Source organism: Myotis brandtii, unplaced genomic scaffold (assembly GCF_000412655.1).
Source record: "Myotis brandtii unplaced genomic scaffold, ASM41265v1 scaffold120, whole genome shotgun sequence".
In the NCBI taxonomy this organism is placed as follows: Eukaryota; Metazoa; Chordata; class Mammalia; order Chiroptera; family Vespertilionidae; genus Myotis; species Myotis brandtii.
Window position 1 is genome coordinate 1,142,285 of NW_005354174.1, and position 27,322 is coordinate 1,169,606.

The following is a 27,322-nucleotide window of genomic DNA, read 5'->3' on the forward strand; positions in this document are numbered from 1 at the left end:
CAGCTGTCAGCCTGGCTTGTGGCTGAGCAGAGCTCCCCCTGTGGGAGCGCACTGACCACCAGGGGGCAGCTCCTGCATTGAGCATATGCCCCCTGGTGGTCAGTGTGTGTCATAGTGACCAGTCATTTCCAGTCGTTCTGCTGTTAGGGTCAATTTGCATATTACCCTTTTATTATATAGGATATATTTATTGATTGATTTCAGAGAGGAAAGGAGAGGGAGAGAAAGATAGAAATATTAACGATGAGAGAGAATCATTGATCGGCTGCCTCCTGCAGCATGTGCCCTTTACCGGAATCGAACCTGGGACCCTTCAGTCCTCAGGCTGACGCTCTATCCACTGAGCCAAACCAGTGAAGGCACAACACCAGCTTTTAAAAGAAGTCACTGAGGCCATAGCAAGTGTCACTGGTGATTATTCAGAAGAGCCCATGACTAGAACACCAGATGAGTCCAGCTCCTCCATGGAAAGCAACGAGTTCATCTCAATGTTTGTTTTAAAGGAAACAAATGTTTTGCTAGCAGTGTCCACCACTATGCTACTCACTACTTTCAAAACTAGTGAAACATAGCGTGAATTTCTCAGCCTAAGAGAAACAGCAAGGCATTGATCCTAGGCTGAGTGGAGAAAAGTTGACACGGTCTGGGGGAGGGACATATCTTAACCATTTCTTATTTAGTATGAGCTCAATAAATGTTCATTTGCATTGCAAAAATATACAGATATAAATTATGTAATTGAAAGGTTAGAAAGAAATTTGATACATCAGGAAAAAGAAAAATAAGAACTAGAAAGCCAAAAGTTGTTAATACTTCAATTGTTGAGGGGGGCGGGGGAAGAATAAATTTAAGATAACCTATTTGAAAATAATATACTAGAGACTTACCCTTGTGTCTGTCTATTTTACTACTGTTTGCTATAAAGGACATTTCCTCAGGCCAACTCATATCTTTGTTTCGAACTAGAAAGACAGATAGGAATGTGTTAATTTCTTATCCATTGAAATCACACCTGCTCAACTACTTCTGTTAAAAAAATGTTATTTCTAAATCAGAAACTATTAAAAAAAATCAAGTTATTTTTAGTATTTGATTCTGAAACCAATTCTGACTCTTTATATTGGAGACTTTATAGTCAGTTGGTTAGAATTAATTAGTAAGCTATTCCCTCAATTACCTACCTGAAGTAAAATTATACTCAACCATCTAGAGAAGTAATTAAAGCTCTTAAAGTTAATACATTAGAACTATTGCAGTTCTTTCTTAAATAGCGACAACTGTGAGAGTAATCTATTCATTTTAATACAAAGGCAATTAGTTTTCAATGATGTGTATAAATCTATGTGTGAATGTACAAGGAAGCTCTGTTGGTGAGAGACCAGTGTTGATGACTAATGAAAGCCTATGCCACTAACTATGCAAGAAAATTAGTCTCCTTATTCAAACTCCAAGAGGCACCTTGAAAATTTAAGACACTTTGTAAACTTATAACTGAATGCCCACTATTTCCACCCTTTGCTAGACAATTAATGTAGGCATATTTTTCTTTTAAAGTAATCTAAATAGTATGTGGGATTATATAAGGGTTGAATGCGTATTCTTTACTATAAAGCAGCAGTCGCCAACCTTTCAGACCTCACAGACCACCAGTGGTCTGGCGGACCACCAGTTGGCGACCGCTGCTAATAAAGAATATAATGATCAAAATAGAAAGAATTAAAAAAATAAATAAAAATATAATGACCAAATAAAAGTTAAGAAAAATTATGAAATGGTTTATTAGTAACTAAATCTTTAAATTGTTCCCCTAAAAATCTAATACAGATGCATGCTTCTTTCTTGTACCTTCAATTACCAGGTGCTGCTCATCTTGAATTTTCAAATATTCTAATCTATGATCTTCATCATCCAGAAGAGTAAGGTAATTCTGTGTATGGAACAGAAAATGTTTCTGTTAATGTAATAAACTTGTAACAAATCCTATATAATAAAAGGCTAATATGCAAATCAACTGGATGGCAGAACGACCAGTTGCTATGACCACCAGGGGGCAGATGCTCAGTGCAGGAGCTGCCCCCTGGTGGTCAGTGCGCTCGGCCAGAAGCCAAGCTCACGCTCCCACCTCCACAGCAGCGCTAAGGATGTACGAACAACTGCGTGTCGGGCATCCCCTGAGGGCTCCCGGACTGCGAGAGGGCGCAGGCTGGGCTGAGGGACTGCCCCCTGAGTGCACAAATTTCATGCATCGGACCTCTAGTATGGAAATAAAAATGAATAACAATTAAAAATGCCCTTGTAGTCACATAACCTATGTGACAGATATTAGGCATACTATAGTTGTTCAGAAATACTTATAATTTAGCTGGTAAGATGAGGGAAAACCAATGTATACTTCATAAACATGTACTTTTTATCTCTAGAACAAGATTATATAGAATTTGGGGGGAACCAGAAGACTCATCACACATCAAACCTAGTATGAAATTCAGTAAACATGCCTGTAATCAAGATGGAACTTGACCACTTACTGGGAACTAAAAATGTGAAACCAAATGTCATGTAGTAGGATTATACATTTTTGTTTATGTTCACCCTGTCTAAAATGCTCACACAATTAATTCATTTAATTCTTACAACTTCCCTAAGGGAGATACTATTATTTCCCCCATTTACTCATAAGAAAATAGAGATAGAGAGAGTTAAGTGACTTTCCCTTGGTTATATAACTAGCAAGTTATATAACAAGCTTAATCCCTGGCAGTTTGGCTCCAGGAGCCCATGCTCTTAAACTATTATACTATACTGCCTCTCAATGGTGACCAAAGGAGGATGTAAAAAAGAAGGAACTAGGGAATAGAGAATTGATTAAAACTACTTATAATCCAATTTCATATTATAATCTGAAAACACAATGCATATTAAGCAATTAACAGCACCAACGCTGAAAAGAATGGAGGGACCAGAGAATGGTAAGGAAGAATATTAACTACATATTTTTGTATTGTTTGCATTTTTTGAACATGAGCATGTTACTTCAAGACAAATAGAAATTAAACTTATAATTTGGAGAAAATAAACTCTATTTAGTTGAAAAAATATATTTTCTGTCACTTTATAACAATAATCCTTATAAGATGGTACTATCCATGATGATCAAGTGGTATTATGCATAAATTACTATATGCATACTACATGTATGCATATAGTAATTTAAAAGATGAAGTTTTCGCCCTAGTCAGTTTGGCTATGTGAATAGAGCATCAGCCTGTGGACTGAAGAGTCCAGGCTTGATTCCGGTCAAGGGCACGTGCCCAAGTTACGGGTTCAATCCCAGTAGGGGGCGTGCAGGAGGCAGTCGATCGATAATTCTCTCTCACTGATGTTTCTATCTCTCCCTCTTCCTTCCTTTCTGAAATCAATAAAAATATATTAAAATATATATGTGTGTGTGTGTATACATACATATAGATAGATAGATAGATAGATAGATAGATAAAATAAAAGATGAAGTTTTCACTGAGATCCTTGGAATGGTTTTCAGCATAATTACTGTAGACAAAATCCCACGCTCATGAACTATGGATTCAACACTTGATCGCTGCATGGATATGCTTTCATGACTCTGAGACACCTCTTACCTCACTGTTGTATAGCCATAAGCGCATATCTTCCTCTTTGATGCGCAGCCTCTGAGATAGATATTCATGAATTTCCTTGATGGTCTGCATTCTACTAAAACAGCCTGTGTAGGCTAAGACCCGCTTTAATGGTGCATTTGGAGAAGGTACATTTCCTATAGTCATAGTAATCACAATAAGGAAAAGATAGATGTTAAAAAGTAAAAAAAATAAAAGCACCCCTTTAGCAATGGTGACCACAGTATTTTAGAAAATAATGATGAAAAACGAGAATTAGAGGTTTAATAATTTTATAAATTAATAAGCTTTAAGGTGAAGACAGGAGACCCAAGAATCTTAGAGTGAGTCCAAAGCCTTAACTTTGAAAGGAGGCAAAAAAATCACAAAGACCCAAATAATTGGTAGTTCTCAGATCCCAGAAGAGTGGTAAATATAAACAAACAATAGGCCCTCAGCTGGGTCACACTCAATAGCAAAAGAAAAATTCAGCATACAAATGGAGAAGATAAAATGAGACTGGATTCGAATTTCACAGATACATAATTGGCTTCACCTGATCCACTTTCTTCAAATAAACTCTTTGAATTATTAACTCCATCAGTCTTGGTCATTAAGTGGCTCAAATACCTGACACACTGGTACATTTACATGATTTTACTTAAAATTCTAAGTAGGCATAGATTCTACGTGACCAAACGCAGCTTCAAGAAGTTTCCTAGCGCTCTGTGGCAGTTTATGGATTCACACGAGAAAAGGAGACAATTCACAGAGCTAGCATTATTTTGCCTCCTGTCTTCAGAGATATATTCTACTGTTTTGTGAGACATTTTTGGGGGAAAAAAAAAAAAAAAGCTTCTAAGGACCAAAAAAAAAAAAGCCCTATTAAAAGGCATAAGGGGGTAAAAATCATATGACCTGTCTGCCAAATAAAATGGCAATAGACATGACCTTGAATTCCTGAAAGACATTAGGTAGAAACAGAAAGAGTGGCAATAAGGGGAAAGAGTGAAGAATGAAGAAAGAATATGTCAAAGTCTCACCATATACTTCATAGAGAAGGGGGATAAAATAAGAAATTATTGAAATCAAAGATAGGTTGTGGGGGGATAAGGACACATTTGTAATATCTTATTCAATAAAGGGAAAAAAATAAAATAATAATAATAAAAAAAAGATAGTTTTCTAAAATAACCTGCTAAACCGGCGTTAAACTATTTAGACAAAAACTGAGACAAAGCTACAGCTTAAAATGGTCATCTTTTGTCAATGGGAAGTTATAGCTTATTGAGAAACCCAAAAATAAAATAAACTTAACATATAGATATAACCCATCTAGGATACAATTATACATTCCAGGTAGTTTTCCACACATTCAATGGTGACTTAGTTTTATTCTTATTAAATGCACTTTGAGTCTTCACCTACTAAGTAAAGCAGAGAAGTGTATAGGCATCATCCGCTTTTTTAGAGCTCCAAAAAGAATTCACTCACCTAAAATAGGCTGAAAAATCATCTAAGAAACAATGACTTCTGTAGCAATGTCTGTCAAAAAGGCTATGTTTAAGTCATTATAACTGTGGCAAGGTTTAAAAGGAATAAAAGAGTCTAGTAAACAGCTATAATAAATAGAGTAATGAGAAAGCAGAACAAAACCCAACCATGATCAACTTTAAACCCATAGCAAAGCAAATCTTTTACTATAAGCAAGCAAAGGACAATCACTAAAATAAAACAAAAGAGCAAATTTCTCTAATTATACATCAGAGGATTAGTTATAAGATTACAGCAAGAAAGCATATTTTCATAAACTTCAAAATGATTACTGATTGATTTCACAACTAATTAGTAAGGAATAAAATTTCAAATTAAGAACAAATTTGGAGCATAATAACTACCTAGTTCTAGGATTCAGAAGCATTTGAAAATGTAGTGTCCAAGTCAATTTCTATTGTCCTAAGCAACATAAGAAATTTATTTGAATTCTAGACAGTTTTTATAGCATAGCTCATTAAGTATGCAGCCACTTATACAAAATGTTGTGCTTTTGAATAGCATCAACATATCTAGAGGTATTTACAGAGCAGCAAAAATCTAGGATCAGCACAAGAGTTGCAAAGACTACTTACTAAAGCGCACTAACACATTTTGTCTCTCATGTTATCTTTTAAGGAGAATTGAAAAAGGTGTGTGTTATGAGTGCCATGAAAGCAAGGCAAATACTTCTTATATATATATATATATATTTTATTGATTTTTTTTTACAGAGAAGAAGGGAGAGGGATAGAGAGTTAGAAACATAGATGAGAGAGATCGATCAGCTGCCTCCTGCACGCCCCCTACTGGGGATGTGCCCGCAACCAAGGTACATGCCCTTGACCGGAATTGAACCTGGGACCCTTCAGTCTGCAGGCCGACACTCTATCCACTGAGCCAAACCGGTTCGGCAAGGCAAATACTTTTATTCTTGGAAAATTAAATCAAGAAAGTTTCCTAGAGATTCTATTTCACTGTTCCTTGATTTTGATGTGTTCCCCAAAGTCAAAGTTTGGTTAGGCAGAGGCCACTGCTATGCTATAATTCTTACCAAAAAATATGTGTAAGAATCTCCATATATTATTTGAATATAACCTTTAAGGAAGGCTTTAAATGAATCTTACTTGATTTCAAAGGAGGGATGGTACATTAGAGTTGGTTTGAGTTCATAGGTAGTTCTTGCATACTAAGTTATATTAATTTTAATAACATTGTGGAATTGTTAACACAAAGTCTGAGACTCTGTGTAAATGGATGAATTCATTATTTTTGCTGAAGAACAATTTTGAATATTTGCAAAGCGAAAACATAGAGCGAGTCCTGCCTATCAATAAAACTTAACTTTGCCTGTGCAGTGTGGTTCAATGGTTGAGCATTGACTCATGAACCAGGAGGTCACAGTTTAATTCCAGGTTAGGGCACATAGCCGGGTTGTGGGCTCAATCCCCAGGAGGAGGCATGCAGGAGGCAGCTGATCAATGATTTTCTCTCATCATTGATGTTTCTATCCCTCTCTCCCTCTTCTTACCTCTCTCTGAAATAAATAAATCATATTTTAAAAAATGAAATAAAACAACTTTATAGATTAATCAAAGGGGAACTATTTATATATAACACATTAAAATTGGAACTTATTTGTCATTTTGATAGGCTTTATTTATTTTCAAAAATATATCCTTTGCTATCTGTGTCTCATAAGATACAGATTCCTAAGACTGAGCATGAAAAATGTATCATGTTTTATATAGTAAAATAAAACGATAAAAAACGCAAAAAACTAACCCAAGACACACCAGAAATATTAAAAACAAACAAACATGATACTGCCAAAGAAATCACTTCTAAAAATTTGAGTGTAGTTGAAAAGAGAAATCATTGACTGGTTGACTTTAAATCAGGTCAAGCAAATAATTTACAATGGCTTGTTCTCAACGAAGGTATGTAAAATATATTTCTATTTATTATGGTTGTATATTTTACAAACCAGGAAAGAAAACGACCCTTCCCAGTTTGCTGCTGAGATTTTTCCCTCTACCTCATCTAGTCTTGCGCATGACCATAGATCTAAGCCCCACAAAGGATTTACTGGTACAGTGGCACCAGACTTTGAGCAATTTTATTTTATTTTATTTTTTAAGAAAATGCACGATATTCTTGCTGCATTCTTAAGTTACCTCTTGGTAAATGCTGAGGAAACATTCTCAGGCTCATCATACCCATATTCACCCAGATGTTAGACTGCTGTGTTCGAGTGGCAGGCTGCTGTCTCAGGAATAGAAGATATCGAGGAAATAATTCCAGCTCTGGGATTTCTGTCTTGCTATTCTTGATCACCTGTTGTTTTAAAAGATATAAAGTGATTACTGTAAAAGAAGAAACAAAACTTGCAATTTTTATTTAACTTCTGAGATTTAGTTTTAAAATCTAAAATGTTCAATAGGTTTGCTATTTATTTTTCAATTAGATTAAAGAAATTCATAGAATTAAATTACATGGATTTAAAAACACCCAAGTTTCTGCTCAAAATCTATCTTCTAAGATTAGAAATCCTGGTTGGTATTTCCACCTTTCATTTAAAATCAGTAATATCAAAATTAAATTTAAAAAACTTAAATATTGTTCGACTGGTGTACCAGCTTAGTGGTTGAGCATTGACCTATAAACCAGGAGGTCGAGGATTGGTAGCGGACCTGATCCTCAGTAGGGGGCATGCAAGAGGCAGCTGATCACTGATTTTCTTTCATCATTGATGTTTCTATCTCTCCCTCTCCCTTCCTCTCTGAAATCAATACAAATATATGTATTTTTAAAAACTTAAATATTATCTACAATTTACTACCCTCACACCATAACTCTTTTCACTTTTACATATTTTATATTTTATATATATAAATGATGGTCTTTTAACACGTTAAGCGCCCAGCCTGTTTTGTCTTTCGGACGGAAAGTATAGTGTCAGTCACCGGTGACTGACTGGGCGCTTAATGTGTTAAAGGGCAAATACTTAGGACTGAAGTTACATGTCAAAAAGTATGGAAGTATTCATGCCATTAATTAAATTGGTCATATTGCCACCCAAAGTGTAGTAATTTACAATATTCCAAGAAATGTATGAACGTACTACTCTCACAAAATCTTATCAACATCATTTAAAAATACTCTGTTGGTTGAATACATATAAAGAGTACTATATATTTACTTAAAATTTTATTTCCTATGTTAGTAGTGAGGATAAAAAAAGTTTATATAAATATTTACTATCTATGTTCTACTGTGTAAATGGAAGTGATTAACTTATATCTTATCTATGCAAAACCTTCCTGGTATAAGAATGTTACGAATCCTGCTGAGGGTAGCGAGTAAAGGTAACAAGTCCTGCTGTTTACCTGTATAAGCACAACAAATGATGCTGCATAGTTAAATCACTAAAATTTGGTATTATATTCTCTAAGTCCTTTAATTATTTCAGAGGATTTTACTTATGCTCTAAATCAGCGGTCACCAACTGGTGGTCTGCAGACCACTGGTGGTCGTGAGGTCCGCCGAAAGGTTGGTGACCACTGGCTTAAGGAAACCTTTGGAGCAGTGGTCGCCAACCGGTGGTCTGCTGACCACTGGTGGTTCGTGAGGTCTGAAAGGTTTGCGACCACTGCTCTAAATGACTCATCCTAGTAATGGCACCAATCAGAATTCATTTATTAGCTTTGAATTCCTATTATCCTTCAAGAAGACTAACCACAAAAATCCACCAACAGCTAGAAAATAAACCTGATCCCTCACTGGATGCCTTTGTAGTTAATGGGAAAAGCAGTTTCAGAAGTAAATTATGCACCACTTCTCCTACTAAACTTATTAGCACTGGCTCTCAGACTTCTGCTTCAGCCTATGTCATGCATTATCCTAATGTTTGCATTTATGTGGATGACTTATTTAATAGCCTAGCTAACTATGTCCTGACTTTATTTAGCCCAGTGATTATTTCCTCCACTCCATAAAAGCCACCCACTCCGATAGGCACATCATTGTATGGTTGTTGCCTAATACAGCACTCAATAAATGTATGAAAAAATTAATGAATGAATGAGAAGAAACCCAGAATTTGTTCAACTGATTTGAACAGGTATTGAGTACTCTACTACTATAAGTAAGAACTAAATCAGTGATGGCAAACCTTTTGAGCTCTGCGTGTCGGCATTTTGAAAAACCCTAACTTAACTCTGGTGCCATGTCACATATAGAAATTTTTTGATATTTGCAACCATAGTAAAACAAAGATTTATATTTTTGATATTTATTTTATATATTTAAATGCCATTTAACAAAGAAAAATCAACCAAAAAAATGAGTTCGCGTGTCTCCTCTGACACGCGTGTCATAGGTTCGCCATCACTGAACTAAATTGTAGATAGTGAGGTTTATAAAAGTAATAGAAGATCCCATCTATGATTGCTCCTTATATAAGGCACTACTGGCTATACTTACAGGTCTAGGAAGAGCCAGGTTTGCTCCATACCAATGATAAAGTGCTCTCCATACAGGTTCTGGGACCATTTCATAATCTCTTCCATGGATCAGCTGTGGGGTTCGTTTTAATCGACCACCTTCCAGTGTTAATGATGTAGCCTTAGAAGAATAAAATGTAAATGTTGATTTTTAATATTACAGTCTCTTGTAGACTAGACACAGAAGAATAAACACACATGTCACCACTCAGTTTCATGTTCTAAATAAGATTTTTATTTTTAACTTTCAAAACAAACTAAGAAAGGAAACTCAAAAAGCAAATCATTTGAAAAAAATCATCAGAGCATTTGGTAATAATAAGACTTATTTTCACAGATTTCTCTCAGACAATATAAAATATTATTTTGGGGGAAAAATTCCACAGGCACGTGAAACTACATTTTCATAGTAGCTGTTCTATGAGTGAGAATATTTCCAAGGATCACTACACTGCTTCTGTGCAAGTACTAAATCATAAAATATTCTCATGAAAATATACTATGCAAAAAGATTTCCATCCACAACAGGTTAATTAAATGACCACTAAGGAGGGTTAAGCCCAATTGACTGGCATGGCTCAGTGGTTGAGCATCAACCTATGAAACAGAAGGTCACAGCTGGATTCCCAGTCAGGGCATATGCCCAGGTTGCAGGCTCAATCCCCATTGGGGGGAGTGTTTTGTTATGTGCTAAAACCTCTAGAATAAAACTTATAAGCAATCTGAAAGAGAATGATTTTAAGTAGTTGTCAAATTACTTACCTTTACTGGCTCTTGAGTTACTAGTGGCTGGTTATCAATAGCCCCTGGTTTCTGAGGATTGAGATGCAACAAAATATTCCCATTGGCTCCTAGGAAACACTGGTTGTTACTGTCCAAAATGTTATGTTGTCGAGCAAAGCACATATCTGCTCCTGGTGTGGCTGAATACAAAAAGCCTGTAAGGAAATAGAGGATGGAATCTCTATTTTTAGTTATTATACATAAATAGGCTTGAAGATATGAATTCAATGTCCATGTTTTAGGTTAATGCTATTATTCTCTTGGCATGTCAGTACAGTCGATTCTGATAAATCTGCAGAAGCTAGGAAATACAGATGTATTTCTTTCTGGACAATACCTAACATAATATTAGGTGAAATAAAAACTTTAAAAATTGTTACCACATGAACATTTGGACAGCCTCCTAGAATATCTGATAATTTACAACAAGAATTATATGTCCTCTAATAGGAAAGGAAAAAGTATAGCCAAGTAACTGGGCTCTCCCACAGTCTCCCATAATTCTTCTCTTCTACCTGGAAACACATCCCAAATGTTTTTGGAAGATGATGGTGATAAGTCTAAACCAGGCCTAGTCAGTTTGGCTCAGTGGAGAGAATGTTGGCCTGAGGACTGAAGGGTCGTGGGTTTGATTTGGTCAAGGTCACGTACCTTAGTTGCAGGTTCAATCCCCAAGCCTCCGTCAAAGTGTGTGCGGGAAGCAACCAATCAATGTTTTTCTCTCTGCCTCTCCCCCTCCCTTCCACTCTCTCAAAATCAATAGAAAAATATCCTCGAGTGAGGATTAAAAAAAAAAAAAAGACGTCTAAACCAAAGGGAAGGAGATAAAATAACAACTTCAACAGAAGAATGCTGGGGGTAAGAAAATGTCCCCTAATGAATCTATTTGAAAGAAAGGTATTAACATTACAATAGAAATATACACACAGGAAAATGATTAATGACAACTTAGAGTTGTGAACTTCAATGATATATTTTTTAAAATATATTTTTATTGATTTCAGAGAGGAAGGGGGAGGGAGAGAAAGATAGACACATCAATGATGAAAGAGAATCATTAATCGGCTGCCTCCTGCATGCCACCCACTGGGGATCGAGCCCACAACCCGGGCATGTGCCCTTCACCTGAATCGAACCTGAGACCCTTCAGTCCACAGGCCAAAGCTCTATTCGCGGAGCCAAACCCGCTAGGGCTGAACTTCAATGATATTTTAAGAAATTTTAACTCTTAACTAACTACATGTTAATCTGAGGTAAACATTCTAGCCATTAGTCACTTTAAACCTTCTAAGTGTGGCACTGCTCAACTTATAATAACACAGGTTATAAAGTGAGTATATGTCAAATGGAGGGTTAAACCCGATTGACTAGCGTGTCTCAGTGGTTGAGCATCGACATATGAAACAGGAGGTCACATTTCATTCCCATACAGGGCACATGCCCAGGTTGCAGGCTCGATCCCCATTGTAGGGAGTGCAGGAGGCAACCAATCAATGATTCTCTCTCATCATTGATGTTTCTATCTCTCTTTCCCTCTCCCTTCCTCTCTGAAATCAATAAAAAAAATTTTTTTCTTTTTAATAAGAATATATATATATTTAAAAGAAGGGTTAAGAAATAATTTGGTGTGAAAGCCAATCAGAGAGAGCTAGGACTGCTAACTGATCTTTGTAATGTCAGATGGGGAAAGAGAAGCAGTAAATTCAACAGTTTCCTAAAATGCTAGCTCTGTCCATTTTGGCTACTCCCTTAATAGAAGAAGAAGAAAAAAAGATCTCAAAGATGAAATAACAACAGAATAAGACTGAAAGTCCTACTTTTATGTCAGCAGAATAATAGGGATCAACTCAATTCAGTTGAGGCATAAAAACACCAAAGCATCTTCCTCATCAGCCCCAACTTAGAGTAGAACCACTGAGTTTTAGGTATCAAGGGACGAAGGGAATTATGGGAAGCATTATGAATTGTTTCTCAAAATTTAAAACAATCCCCCAGATTCCAGTCTAACATGTCTGTAGAATTTGATATGAAAATGTATTTAATCCAGTAAAGGTATGGTTATAGTTACAAAGTCCCGAAGAAAGAAATTTAGATTTTTATTTACCAAATTTAAACTTATTGACAAAATAATTTAGTAGCAATACAGGGAAATGTGGCTTAAACAGTGAAAATATTTTCAAGAATCTCATAAATAACCATTTCATTCAAAACTTATTTCTGTGACTGGAAACCTGATGCCCAATATTCTACTAAGCACACTCTGACAAAGTATACTCCTTTAAGAACTGACCCTGACTAAACCCCATGGGAAACAAGTCAGACTTACCACTGCCAGCAGTTTCTGAGGCTTCAGATGCAGTAGAAATATTGTCTGAAAATTTCTCTTCTGTGGTATTCACATAACTGAGGCTGCCTCCTCCAATTCTATCTTCACTCTGCTCTATAGAATGTACTGCTATTCCAAATGAATATTTTCCTCCATTCAGAACAGATGATGGCTCAATCACAACAGGGCTAGCATCCTAAAAATCATGAAGTCAGATATTAGGAGGTAAATTTAAAAAAAATGTTTTTATCTATTTTAGAGAGAGAGAAAGGGAAACATCAGTGTGAGAGGGAAACATCAATCAGTGCCCCCTGCTGGGTATGAAGCCTGCAACCTGGGAAGGAATCAAGCCTGCCCTGCCCAGGAATCAAACTGGCAACTTTGGGTGCATGAGACACACCCAACCAAGTCACACTAGCCAGAGCATACCATATGTCTTTTTTTTTTTTTAATATATTTTATTGATTTTTTACAGAGAGGAATAGAGAGTTAGAAACATCGATGAGAGAGAAACATCGATCAGCTGCCTCCTGCACACTCCCTACTGGGTGTGTGCCCGCAACCAAGGTACATGCCCTTGACCAGAATCGAACCCCGGACCCTTGAGTCCGCAGGCCAACTCTCTATTCATTGAGCCAAACCGGTTAGGGCACCATATGTCTTTTAACATGGCACAGTGAATGATGCACCCTGTAGACTTGGAGAATAGTGCTTTTCTTCACTTGTTTTCCAATGTACCAAACTACAGTGGTCTGTCTTTGGCCTTTTTTTTTCTATTCTAGGAATCTACTGCTCTCAGTGTCTGGCACTGCCTAAAACTGACACCATCACTCAGGTTTTTTGTTCTTTCCCCTTCTCTGTCCTATAATTCTTGTCATTGCTTCCATTCTTCTTGGCTTCCAGTGCAATTATCAACATTTTCAGACAACTAATGTTATCACTTTCCTTCTATACCAGTATGTTGAACAAACCAATAATGGTCATATATTGTAGTCATGGGCTACTTTTTGACTATGTTATTTCCAGTTGCTCTGGGAAGCCCTGCCCATCCCCCCAAACATCAAAGGATCTTTTTGTTTTTACTTACTTCTTGGTCTGTAACTATCAGAAATTATCCTAGAAGACTGTTTTTAGAAAGATAGGTCTCTAAATAGATAAAGTTTCACCCATGTTGAACAATTTCCTTATTTTTATGTGAGTCAATTATTCCTAAAAAGCCTATGTGGAACTTGAATATAATTCTATTTTGAGAATTTTATGATTTCTTTTAAGTTGTATGAATGGTTTATGATATATCAAACTTCAGGATTCACTTTCTTCTCTGTCAGAGATGATGCTATTTCTTTTTATGCTTTACACATATGTACAGGGTGGGGCAAAGTAGGTCTACAGTGTTGAGTACACAAAGCACAGTTTATTATTTATTAATTACTGTATTATTTTCCACATGAACTGTAAACCTACTTTTGCCCCCCCCTTTTTACTACAATTATTTTTTTTTTTTTAGTTAATCCAAAAAGAGAGAGAGAGAGAGAGAGAATGAATCAGCTGCCTTTCACACGTGCCCCAACCAGGGATCAAACCCACAACTCTTTAGTAGATGGAACGATGCCCCAACCAACTAAGCCACCTGGCCAGGGCTGCACTTCTGTTTCATAAGAGATATGCTGCTAAGAGCAAGACCTCTATCATGTTCCTACAAGAAGCAAAAAGTAATACCTCAAGTACAAAGCTAGGTTATTCTTCAAGTCTGTAGCTAGTAAGACATTAATAACCATTTATTCTAAGGTCAAAGTAAGAACATAAAGACAAAAATAATTTCAAAATAGACTGTGACATGTTACCCAATACTCTCATTTTCTACCTACAATCACTATCATTATCTATAAGGTCTTTGAAGTCATTTGCCTACTTTCACTCCTTCAGTGACATTTAAAGTCTACCTTTTCCAATTAACATATTTTATGTGTGAAAACAAACTACTAACCTCTGCAAAAGGAAAAAAGTACCAGGTAGAATGATAAGGAAAATAATGTAAACAATCTACCAGTATTTTCTGATAAACAATGATAGAAAAGGGCATATAGGAAAAATATGAATAAAATTATTAGATTTTTGGTTAGTAATCATTTGGCAACTGACAATGAGTCAACAAAATGTATCAACTGACTCTCGAAAATGGAGAATTTGCTTACTGGAATTACTGTTTTCAGTTTTCCGAAAAAAAAAAAAAATCCCTTGTATGTTTTAAATAAGAGTAGAATATTCACTAATAATTTCTTCTTTAACTCTTTATTTGGAACAATGTGAGGTTATCGTTTAGAAATTGGGTTCTAATATTACTTCTGAAATTAACTTTCTTGAATAGAAAATCACCCAGGAATCTTCAATTTTTTCATAAAAAAGGTGAAATAATGAAGTATAATGTGGTTGACATGCCCCTGGATTTAAAGTCAGTCCTTATATTTGATTCCAGAACTTCCACTCTGAGCAAGAAATTCAGGTTACCTCTAGTCCCAGTCTCAGGTTCCTCACAGGTAAAATAGATATAATACTACCTTCCTCACAGAGATTATGAGGACTAAATGAGATATGTAAGGTGTATATACATGCACCTGCATGCCCAATATTACCTTCCTCACAGAGTTGTTGCAGGGAGAAAATCTGTAAGCACAGAGCCTGGTACATAGCAAGTATTTTATGGGAAATCATTTCTATACCCTTCAAATCTTTAAGTTGGAGCATTTTATTATTAGCCAGTAGTCACCCAAAGTCTGTAGAATTGAAAATCCTATGAAAAAGGTAGGTAAACAGAAATCTTACTCACATATTTGACATAGTCCTTCCACTGCTGCCACCACTGCATGGAGATGATAAACCAATTGTGTCCTGGTTGCAGACCATACCTGCTCTCCCGTTCTAACCATCCTCTATACATACAAAAGAAATTTAGTACATCAAATGGTGTGTGAAACAGATGACCACACACCCACAAATTATCATTAGCAATTTTCACAAGGGAAAAACATGAAATAAATAGATATACTTGGGAAATGACTGTAATTTCGATTAGTGAAATACTGATAAGCCAATTTCAGGGAGTCACAATACCACTGTCAAGTATCACTCATACTGATGATGTTTTTATTTTTTAATTTTTATTGATTTCAGAGAGGAAGGGAGAGGGGGAGAGAGAAACATCAATGATGAGAGAGGATCACTGATCAGCTGCCTCCTGCATGCCTCCTACTGGGGATAGAGCAGGGGTGGGCAACCTTTTTGTGAGTGCATGCCAAAACCAGCAAAATCTCTGACGCAAAATTCTTCTGCGTGCCAACCCTGATTTTTTGAGAACATGTTACGCCTACTTGATATCTCTTAAGGTGTACGTATGTGAAGAACCTTGAAGAAATAATAAAATTCATTCGAGCGACAAAAACACAGTATATGATGATGAAAAATACATTTATTTTTTAATGTATACATGTACACTGATAGTCCAACAGAAAACTTTATGACTCCGTTTGATATTATCAGTGGGACTTTTGCTGCTGCATCACTGATGACAGAGATTTTACATCAGGTTTATATTTCGTGACCTTCAGAGATATGCACGAGCTACTACTTTCATCCGTCAGGCTACTCCTATTACGAGACTTAACAAAATTCATCACGGAGAACAAAGATTCACAAGCGTATGCGGATGAAAACATGGAGAGTAACGCTGTTGTAAAGTTTTTAAAACAGAAAAAATTTTATGGAATGGCATTCCAAGTCCTCAATAGTTCGTTTTCGACACTTTTGAAATTGCTCTTCCCCTCTCTCGTCAATCCATGTCTATGGTCTTTAAGATAACTTGTTATGTAAAATTATTTATTTATCTAAGATGCACCTACACTGAATTTATCTGAAAAATAAAAAAGTCAATATTAAGAAAAAAATTGTAAATGGAAGATTATAAGAGAGAGTTTTGCGCAGCAGCAAAAGTTACTGGCGTGCCATGTTTGGCACACGTGCTAGGGGTTGCCCACCCCTGGGATAGAGCCTGCAACCTGGGCATGTACCCACTGGAATCGAACCTGGGACCCTTCAGTCCGCAGGCTGACACTCTATCCATTGAGCCAAACCAGCTAGGGCCTGATGATGTTTTAAAAACAGCTTTATTGAGGAATATTTTACATATCATACAATTTACCCAGATTAAGTACACAACTCAATGATTTTGATAAATTTGCAGACATATGCAACCACCACCACAGTAGAATTTTAGAATATTTCAATTACCCCAAAAATATATCTATTTTTAGTCAATCTGTGTTACCACCTTTAGACCTAGAAAACCACTAGTCTATTTGCTATCTCTTATAAACTTCCCTTATGTGAACATTTCATATAAATGGAATGATATAACACAAAGGTCTTTTATATCTGGCCTCTTTTATTTAGCATAATGTTTTTGAGGTTCATCTATATTATAGCAGGTATCCTTAGTTTGTGCTTTTTTATTACTGAATAGTATTCCAAAAGTACATATACATCACTTTTTGTTTCTCCATCTAACATCTAATAATTTGAAACTGGTGAAGTGTTTTTGCAAAGTACCACCTAACATTTCCATTAGCAATGTATGAGGGTTCTATTCTTGTTTCTCTAGATTCTCACCAACGCGTCTGCCTTTTCTATCATAAATGTTCTAGTGGATGTGAAATGGTGTACTAAATGTTACTGAATTGTATGCTTTAAAATGGTTCACTTTGTTATGTCAATTTCTCCCAAACATTTTCATACATCCCAATGAAGCAGTTATACATTAAGCAGTTTTCCCCTATTATTCCCTTCCCCCATCCCTTGACAATCATCCATCTGTTTTCTGTACCTATGGATTTACATATTCTGGATATTTCATACAAATGGAATCATACAGTATGTAACCTACTGTGAATAGCTTCTTTCATTTGTGAGGTCCATTCATGTTGTAGCATGTATCACAACATCTTTTTGTTTTATGCTGAATAATATTCCACGGTATGTATAAACCACATTTGGTTTATCCATTCATTCACTGGTAGCTATTTGGACTGTTTCAACCTTTTAGCTATTTTGAATAGTGCTGTTATGAACATCTATGTACATCCTGTTAACAAATGTTTTAATTATATACTTAAAATTGGAACTGCTGAGTTATGTGGTAATACCATGTTGAGGAATGACCAAATTGTTTTCCACAACGGCTACACCATTTTACATTTCCACCAGCAATGTATGAAGGTCCCAATTTCTCCACATCCTCATAAAATCTTTTTTTTCTTTTTTAAAAAAAATGTTTTTATTGATTTCAGAGAGAGGAAAGGAGAGAGAGAGAGAGAGAAACATCAATGATGAGAGAGAATAATAAATTGGCCGCCCTCTGCCCCCTATCCCCCTACTGGGGATGAAGCCCACAACTCAGGCATATGCCCTGACTGGGAATCGAACTGTGATCTCCTGGTTCATGGGTCGATGCTCAACCACTGAGCCACACAGGCCAGGTGGCATTGCCTGTTTAAATTTTGACCATATAATCCTGTTCTCAAGTATTCCAAACAACTCTACTTCAGTAAACTCTTTTATCAAGTAGTCCAAAGCCAAAAAAAAACTACTGAAAAATTTGTGTACACACTGCTTTTAAGAAATATATGAGTTATAAGCTATATATTGAGAGTTTATTCTAAAGGCAAAGTTTAGTTGAGATTTAGTCCTGTTTCTGAAACTTTCTAGACATTAACATTATATAATGGTAACCCTAAAGCAGGAGTGGGGAATGTCTGGCCCGGGGCCATAAAAGGCCAGCAAAATCATTTCTTCTGGCCCTGGCAAGGCATCAGGGGTGTGTTAATTAAATGTTTGACCAAATACAGCAGGTTAATTTTTAAGATGATAATTTTGTATAGCCCGAGAATCCTATATAATAGAAGCCTAATATGCAAATAGACCAAACATCAGAATGACGGGTGGAACGATTGGTTGCTATGACACACACTGACCACTAGGGGGGCAGACGCTCAATGCAGGAGTTGCCCCCAGCCCGCAGGCCCCAGGCCAGCCAAGGCAGATGCCAGAAGGGGCCCCCTGACTACCCCGCAGGTCACCCCACAGATCGACCCTGATCGCTGGCCAGGCCTAGGGACTCTACCCGTGCACGAATTCATGCACTGGGCCTCTAGTGATGTTATAAATATCCAAATGGCCCTTGGCAGAAAAAAGGTTCCCCACCCCTGCTCTAAAGCAATGAAAAATATTCAAGGTATTAAAAATTGAGTTATAAATATAAAAATGTGCAGGCCTAACCAACTCAGGTATTTTACCTCAAGTAATTTTGCCTAAGTAAATCTTAACCAAAGATGTACATACTTTATTACTAAATTTTCCCATATACATACATTAAAGAAATATAAATAGGGGATGAATAGGACCTATTAGTTAATCATTTAAATTATAAGAAGCCTTTATTAATATGTAAAAGTATAATTTATATGATATGCATTGAAAATGCATGCAGAAAATAAAACAATATTTCAGAATATTCTTTTTTTATAAAAAAATTTATAAATTCCATCAGAGGCATACACATATGTGGTTATATGAATGTAAAAAGTGCTAACATGCAACCATCAACAAAAAGGAAAGGAAACCTATTGAATGGGAGGAAATATTGCAAACTACATAACTGATAAAGGGCTAATATGCAAAATATACAAGGAACTCATGTAGCTCAATAGCAAAACAAACAAACAAAAAACAACCCAATTTAAAAAATGGGCAAAGGATATTTTTTACAAAAAAGACATACAAATAGTGAACAGGAACATGCGAAGGTGCTCAATTTCACTAATCATCAGGGAAATACAAATCAAAACCACAATATCACCTCACATTTGTTAGGCTATTACCAAAAAAACAAAGTATAACAAATTCTGGTAAGGATGTGTAGAAAAAGAAACCCTTGTACACTCCTGATGGGAATGAAAACTGGGCTAACCACTATGAAAAACATTATTGAGGTTTCTCAAGAAATTAAAAATAGAACTACCATATGATCCAGCAGTCCTACTTCTGCGTATATATCCAAATAAAACAAAATCATTATCTTGAAAAGATGGCTGTACTCCCATTTCCACTGCAATATTATTTACAATAACCAAGGTATGGAAACAACCTAAGTGTCCAACAACAAATTAATGGATAAAGAAAACCTCTCTCTCTCTCTCTCTCTCTCTCTCTCTCTCTCTCAGGAATATTATTCAGCCTTAAACAAGAAGGAAATCCTGTCATTTACAAGAACATGGATGAAGCTGGAGGGTGTTATGCTAAGTGAAACAAGCCAAACAGAAAAGGATAAATATTGCACAGTATCATCTTATGTGTGGAATCTTTAAAAAAAAAAAGTCAAATCAGAAACAGAGTAGAGAAATGGTTGCTGGGGCTGGGGGAAATAGAAAGAGGTTGCTAAAAGGGTACAAACTTTCATTATAAGATGAATAAGGTTTGTGGATCTAATGTATAATATAGTGACTATAGTAGATAACACTTGTATAATTGAAATTTGCTAAGAGAGTATAACTTAAATGTCCCCCCCCCCAACCCCCCAAAAAAGCTAAAGATGGTAATAGAAGTGTTAATTAACTCAATGGGGAGAATCCTTTTATAAGACGTACATTTATGAAATCATCACATTGTACATTTTGAATATCTTATCATTTTAGTTGTCAATTATACCTCAATAAATAAAAATGCCAACAGAAATTATCTAAATACAGAGATGATGGGCATTTTTTATTTTTTTTGCTTAGGTCTACTTTCTAATCTTTCTACAATAAATGTGAACTATTTTGTAGTAAGAAAAAATTGCTACCTGTTATCTTAATTTTTTTAAATATATTTTTAGCCCTAGTCAGTTTGGCTTAGTGGATAGAACATCAGCCTGCGGACTGAAGGGTCCCAGGTTCGATTCTGGCCAAGGGCACATGCTATGGCTGTGGGCTCGATCCTCAGTAGGGGGCATGCAGGAGGCAGCCGATCAAGGATTCTTTCTCATCATTGATGTTTCTATCTCTCTCTCCCTCTTCCTTCCTCTCTGAACTCAATAAAGAAATATATATATGTTAAAATACATAGAGGAAAAGAGAGATAGAAACATCAATAATGAGAGAGAATCAATGATCGGCTGCCTCCTGCACACCCCACACTGGGGAACCAGCCTGCAACCTGTGCATTTGCCCTGACCAGGAATCGAACCATGACCTCCTGGTTCATAGGTCGACACTCAAACACTGAGCCATGCTGGCTGGGCACTATCTGTTATCTTATAAAATGTCTTATTTCAAAAAATTAAATTTAGTACCAGTGCAATTTTAATGTGAAATGGAATTTGATTTCTAAATTAATACAATACATTGGTTAGAAAATTACTTAAAAATATCTCGATATGTAATTGTTTTGGAGAAACAGGGTGTTACTATAATGATTACATTAAAGTGGGACATAATATTACTTAGTAATGATATATTTTGGGTGTTAGCAATTTCATCTATATAATGAAAAATACACAGACTGAAACTACAAACTTACCTAATAATTTGTCCTTCCTCTTCTGGAGTAGCTGGTCTTAATCCCAGAACTATGTGACATACCTAAAGAAAAAGTGGTAAATTAATCTTCATTGACTGGTGCTAATGACTAGATTGTATTTTTCACAGTCTCTGCAGAGTTTTCAATTAATGAACTATTAATGAGTTACCTGAGCAAATTTGAACTTTAAATTTTAGCTTTTCTTTTTTTTAAATTGATTTTTAGAGAAAATAAGGGAAAGGGAGAGAAAGAGAGAAACATCAATGTGAGAGTGAAACACTGATCGGCTGCCTCCTACATAACCCCCTACAGGAGATCAAGCCCACAACCCAAGCATGTGCCCTGACTGGGAATTGAACTGGCAACCTTTCTGTGCATGCAACGATGCCCAACCAACTGAGCCACACTGGCCAGGGCACCATAAGGTATTTATATAAATTGGGGCAAGAGAACTACTTCAGGAAAATAGTTAAAATCTAGCAAGTTCTATGACTTTTCACTCCTGATAACTTTTCTTCTCTCTTTGTCCCTCAATCTTTCTTGGACCTTATAAAGAATAAAAATATAAATAAATAAAAACTAAAAAAATTAAGAGATACCTTGAAACTAAGATAATCTAACTAAAGAGACTATATACTTTGAAAAAATTATAGTTGCCTACTAATGATCCATCTCTCTGTTCACACTATCTCACTTGTTAGGAAGGGCTTTTAAAAAAGTGAAGTCCTTTTTTTTCTATAACAGTGAAGAAAAAGTAAATTATGATGGCTTTTATGATTCTCTGTAAGTCTACATGCTTCTCTATCATGAGGTATGATAAGATAAATAAACAATATCACCTAAATTCTGCTTTCCTATCTCCCACATCATGATTTTGAGAAGGTTCAATAGGCACTCATGCTCTATCTTACCATCTTTCAAGCATGTCTAGGATAATATAGTTCTATTTATCATATGTGGTTTTGCAGTCCAGTTGCATTAACTACTACATAATGGAAAATATATAGAATTACTGCTACCACTACCCTCTGAAACTGTCATTTACATTAAACGTACCTGGAAAAGGAGATTCAAAAATTCATTGGCAAGTACATTTTTCACACTCCAGATCTGATAGTCTTCTAGAGTAAGATGGCCCATCTGAAAGAGAAACAATATTTAAAAAGATCTCATGCTAAGAATGTCGTTTTTTATAGCATTTGAATAAAATCTGGCTTATTAAACTTATATTGGTCATCTGTCTGAAAACAAACCAATAATTTAAAGTAGATTCTAGCCTGGCCCGTGTGGCTCAGTGGCTAAGCATTGATCCATGAACCAGGAGGGCACATGCCCGGGTTAAAGGCTCGATCCCCCGTAGGGGACATGAAGGAGGCTGCTAATCAATGATTCTCTCTCATCAATGATGTTTCTATGATTCTTTCCCTCCCCCTTCCTCTATCTGAGTTAAATATAAAAAAAATATTTAAAATAAAGTAGATTCTATGTGTTCATATGACAAGTAGTCCAGCTAGCTAGAATAAGCTTAAAAGTAACAAAAATCTGTTGAAACAGTCAATGGTAATGAGGACAATCTATCATCAACAATTTTGTTTCAACAAGACCTGGAAAATAACAGTATCTTCTGTTTCAAGGGTTACCTATGGAAAACTACAAAAAGCTCTGGGTAAGGAAAATGGAGTATTCTTTTTTTTTTTTTTTGATGCAAAACCTAAGATTCCACTATAGCACAGAGACCAATATATTAATAGGTCATGAAAAGTAGTGTGGGAATGCAGGATGTGATGTATAAACTGGAGGATTGGGTTATTTCCTTTATAAAACGACAGTACGTGTCGCTAAGGAACACACTTAAATTAACACTGTGAAACTGAAATGAAATGTGGTACAAAAATAACAACTTCCAGGCATGCCTTCAAGCACCTCCCTTAGGACTTGCAATCTCTAGGCTTCAGTGTGGGGAGGATTACAATTCTTTGGAAGAATAAAAAGTTCACACTTTTGAAATGCCAATTTCAGAGAATTTTAAGGTCAAAACATAGTGGGTTCATTTCTCTTCACCTTCAAGGAGAAATCTGATGCTTTATTCAAATCCGCATTAAGCTTCTAGTTCAAATCCCAACCCAACCTTGTGACCTCCAGCATTGATGCTCTTTCCATTGACTAAAGCTGACTGGATCAGTTTAACTCCTGGTCGAAGAGTCTGAGTATAACCCAGTCCTTTCATTCTAACAACATTCTAAGACCTTCTTAGTAACAAAGAGCAATATTATCAGACTTCTTAAAGATTTAATATCTACTTTACATTTCTCCAAAATGCAGTTTAACATTACATTTTTATAAGTTCGGAAAGCAACATTTTTGTGTTGCCAAAGAGCACCAAAAATTACATATACCATGTAGAAGATGATATATATTTTTTCTTATCTGGCAAAAATATAACCAAATATTTCATATTTCATGTATTCAACAATTACCTAATAACCCTAGCTAAAAAATGTTTTAGCTTTTATTATTTAATGATATTGATATATTCTCTTCTCAATATAAAATAACCATATGTAATAAGGAAAGATCTTAAAGCACTATAATTACTGACTTTCAGGATACAATTTCTATTAAGTATGTTAATACCAATCTAAAGGTACAAAATAATGGGTAATATAGGCACAATCCAGTCACAAATGGGTATGGTTAATAGCTTTGGTTGAAAGGTCCAAGTTCCATTCTAAAATGCTAACCATCCTGGCTGGTGTGGCTCAGTGGCTGAGAATCGACCCAGGAACCAAAAGGTCACTGGTTCAATTCCCTGTGGGGGCATATGCCAGGTAAGGGGTGTACAGGAGGCAACCTATCAATGATGTTTCTCTCTCATCAATGCTTCTATCTCTCTATCCTTCTCCCTTACTCTCTCTCTAAAAAATCAACAAAAAATATTAAAAAGTAAAAAATTAGACCTAACTGGTTTGGCTCAGTGGATACAGCGTCGGCTTGCTACTTTTTAAATCTAAACTTCTATAACCAATCTGCTACTTGGTACGTCAGTGTTTGAGTGGAAAGGCTCAAATTAATTCAAATATGCCTCACAATATGTAGCTTATTTTCAGTTTCACAGGGACACACACATATCACAATAAATCAAACTATAGGAGTAAACCTATTATAATAGTCTTAGTAATAAATACTATCAAATTAAAAAATTAAAGGATTTATTCTTTATAAAGTACATGCTTATTTTGGCTAGTATTCAAGAACTTGAGAGGGCCTTACCAGTACTATTTAAAAAAACAACAACAAAAAAACAAACTCTTTTAGGAATACATGGACCACCCAGATTAGTATTAAAAAATCATTATTCTAATGCCTACCATCATCTGTTAGTTTTGCCCCTGTTCCTGACTTCATATAAATGGAATCATACAGTATATTCTTTTTGTGGGGCTTCTTTTGCTCAATATAAGGTTAGCCTTACCATAACTTATTAAAATGGAAGAAATAAAAATTATAAACTATTTTGACAAGGGCTGTGTCTACTTAATTTTTATAAAATGCCTAGCTTATAATAAAAGTTTTTATACATAAAACACATGGAATGGACTGTCTTTAGAGTCAACCTGGAGGTATTGTTACCACAGATCCAAATAAGCAGTTGGTACGGATGATACAGAACAGATTAAAATATTATATGCTATATATCCCAATTTTTGGTACATGATATTTTTAGAAAAGGATAAGTTAGTCCTGGCTAAACTCACCTTTGTGGTGTCATGTGCACTCAATATGCCTTCTACAATATCAGATAGATCAGTATGTAATTCCTTTAAAAAGAGAAATTCAAAGGAGTAATTAGGAAAGAGTTGATACCACTTTTATTATTCAGTGGCCAAAATATACTATATCTTGACCAAGTATTTTTTATTACCATAAACAGAATTTTATATTTGCTTTTAAAAATTACGATAATTATCCTGTAGTTTCATTCTTACTTTATACAGCTTATTAAATTTTCTAAGGCAAATTCTCTACCCAATTTTGCATCTTCAGCAATGAATATTTTGTGTAGCATAATTCAGCAACTAACAGTAATAAAAAATCCTTTTCATTCGCTGACTTTAAAAAAATTCTCCACTCCATTTTCCTATTGGAAGTTACATACAATAAGATGTTTAAAATCAGAACTTACTGGGATATCATCAGTGCGGTTGTCCTTCCAGACCTCTAAAAGTGCAACCACCATGTCTCTCAGTTCAACCCTAGAGAGAACTCCATCTCGGTCAACATCAAATACCTTGAAGCAAACTAAAAAAAAAAAAACTCTTATGAAGGGGAATTAGTTTTATGTTTAGAAGTACAATACATTTCACTAGAAGCTGCCCTAGTAAAATAACTGAGTTTCTCAAACAAATATATTCTAGATTAAGTTCTCATCTAGAGCAGACATAGAAATATGTCATTAAAGTCCCCTGAACATGTAGGACTAACTGCACACTTCACTAATCTGTCTCTCTCAAAAATTTTTTAAAAATATATTTTATTGATTTTTTACGGAGAGGAAGGGAGAGAGAGAGAGAGTTAGAAACATCGATCAGCTGCCTCCTGCACACCCCCTACTGGGGATGTGTCCGCAACCAAGGTACATGCCCTTGACCGGAATCAAACCTGGGACCCTTCAGTCCGCAGGCCGAAGCTCTATCCACTGAGCCAAACTGGTTAGGGCTGTCTCTCTCAAATCTGAAAACAAAAAGGGGGCCAATAAATATTACCATACCTCACAGGTTTTAAGGAGGTAATTCAAGCCCTTAAATTAATTTCTAATATTTAAAACTGATCACTGAAGAGTTGATTCTTCTAATGATGAAAATATTCAATCTACATTAAGAATCAATGACAAGCTGGTATTAAGATAGTCTACTTCCATTTTGCCTCTCCAATTAAACTAATATACACTCAAGGTTTTGCCAAAGAAGAATTTCAACTCTTCAATGAAGTTTATATATAATACTAGAGGGCCGATGCACAAAAATTTGTGCAAGAGTAGGCCTTCCTTCCCCTGGCTGCTGGCACCCGGGACCTGGCTGGCTTCCCTCTGGCCCTGGCTTCATCAGGAAGAATGTCCGGAATGACGTCTAGTCTAATTAGCATATTACCCTCTTATTATTATAGATTGTAAGAATTAGAAATATAAGCACTTTGCTAATTAACTCCAAATGAATCACTAGTTTGTTAACTTTCATTGGTCCATCAGCAAAGAATTTTAAAAAGTTTTTAACTCCATAATTAAGATCAAGTGAGAAGCAAAAATTTCAGCCTCTCTTTTTAATATTAGCACTTTATTTTTTTGTTAACCTTCATCCAAGGATATTTTCCCACTGATTTTTAGAGTGGAAGGGAGGGGGAGAGACAGTGAGAGAAACATCAATGTGAGAGAGACACACTGATTGGCTGCCTCCCGCACGCTTCCTCAACCAGGGCTGGGGATAGAGTCAGAAACCAAGGTACATGCCCTTGACAGAATCAAACCCGTGACCCTTTGGTCCACAGGCAGATGCTCTACTCACTGAGCAAAACTGACTAGGGCAATATTAGCACTTTAATGGGAACAAATAATCCTATATAATAAAGAGCTAATATGCTAATTAGACCGAACAGCCGAACGACCTTCCGGACATCCTTCCAGACGAAGTCAGGGCTGTGAGGGGCTGCAAGGGCCAAGCCCCTTGCATAAATTTCATGCATGGGGCCTCTAGTCTATCATAAATCCAGGTCAAACTAATGGTATATCATCATGAAAAAAAAAAGAAGAAGAAATCTAAGTTTTTGATATTAAGTAATAATCTATTTCATACACACCCAAAATAATTATGCTGTTAAAGTGCATTATTGTATAATATTACTGAAGGTCAAAATATTCAAATAGCACACTCAAAACAGAC

At 35.8% G+C, this 27,322-nt stretch overlaps 1 protein-coding gene across 7 annotated transcripts in view; it reads right to left on the bottom strand.

The window, feature by feature from the left end:
* Positions 1–27,322, bottom strand: part of USP32 (ubiquitin specific peptidase 32) — a 123,231-nt gene that overhangs the window by 30,346 nt on the left and 65,563 nt on the right. For 6 of the 7 annotated variants that reach the window (XM_014531590.1, XM_014531570.1, XM_014531589.1 and 3 more), the window contains 12 exons: positions 25,573–25,688; positions 25,145–25,207; positions 22,446–22,529; positions 21,390–21,451; positions 15,610–15,712; positions 12,783–12,978; positions 10,436–10,611; positions 9,654–9,794; positions 7,346–7,505; positions 3,639–3,793; positions 1,846–1,927; positions 888–962 (listed from right to left, as the gene is read on the bottom strand). In XM_014531590.1, coding sequence (XP_014387076.1) covers positions 888–962; positions 1,846–1,927; positions 3,639–3,793; positions 7,346–7,505; positions 9,654–9,794; positions 10,436–10,611; positions 12,783–12,978; positions 15,610–15,712; positions 21,390–21,451; positions 22,446–22,529; positions 25,145–25,207; positions 25,573–25,688 — 1,413 coding nt within the window. The remainder of the gene's footprint in view (positions 1–887; positions 963–1,845; positions 1,928–3,638; positions 3,794–7,345; positions 7,506–9,653; positions 9,795–10,435; positions 10,612–12,782; positions 12,979–15,609; positions 15,713–21,389; positions 21,452–22,445; positions 22,530–25,144; positions 25,208–25,572; positions 25,689–27,322) is intronic. The other variant, XM_005858550.2, reaches the window with a different exon arrangement.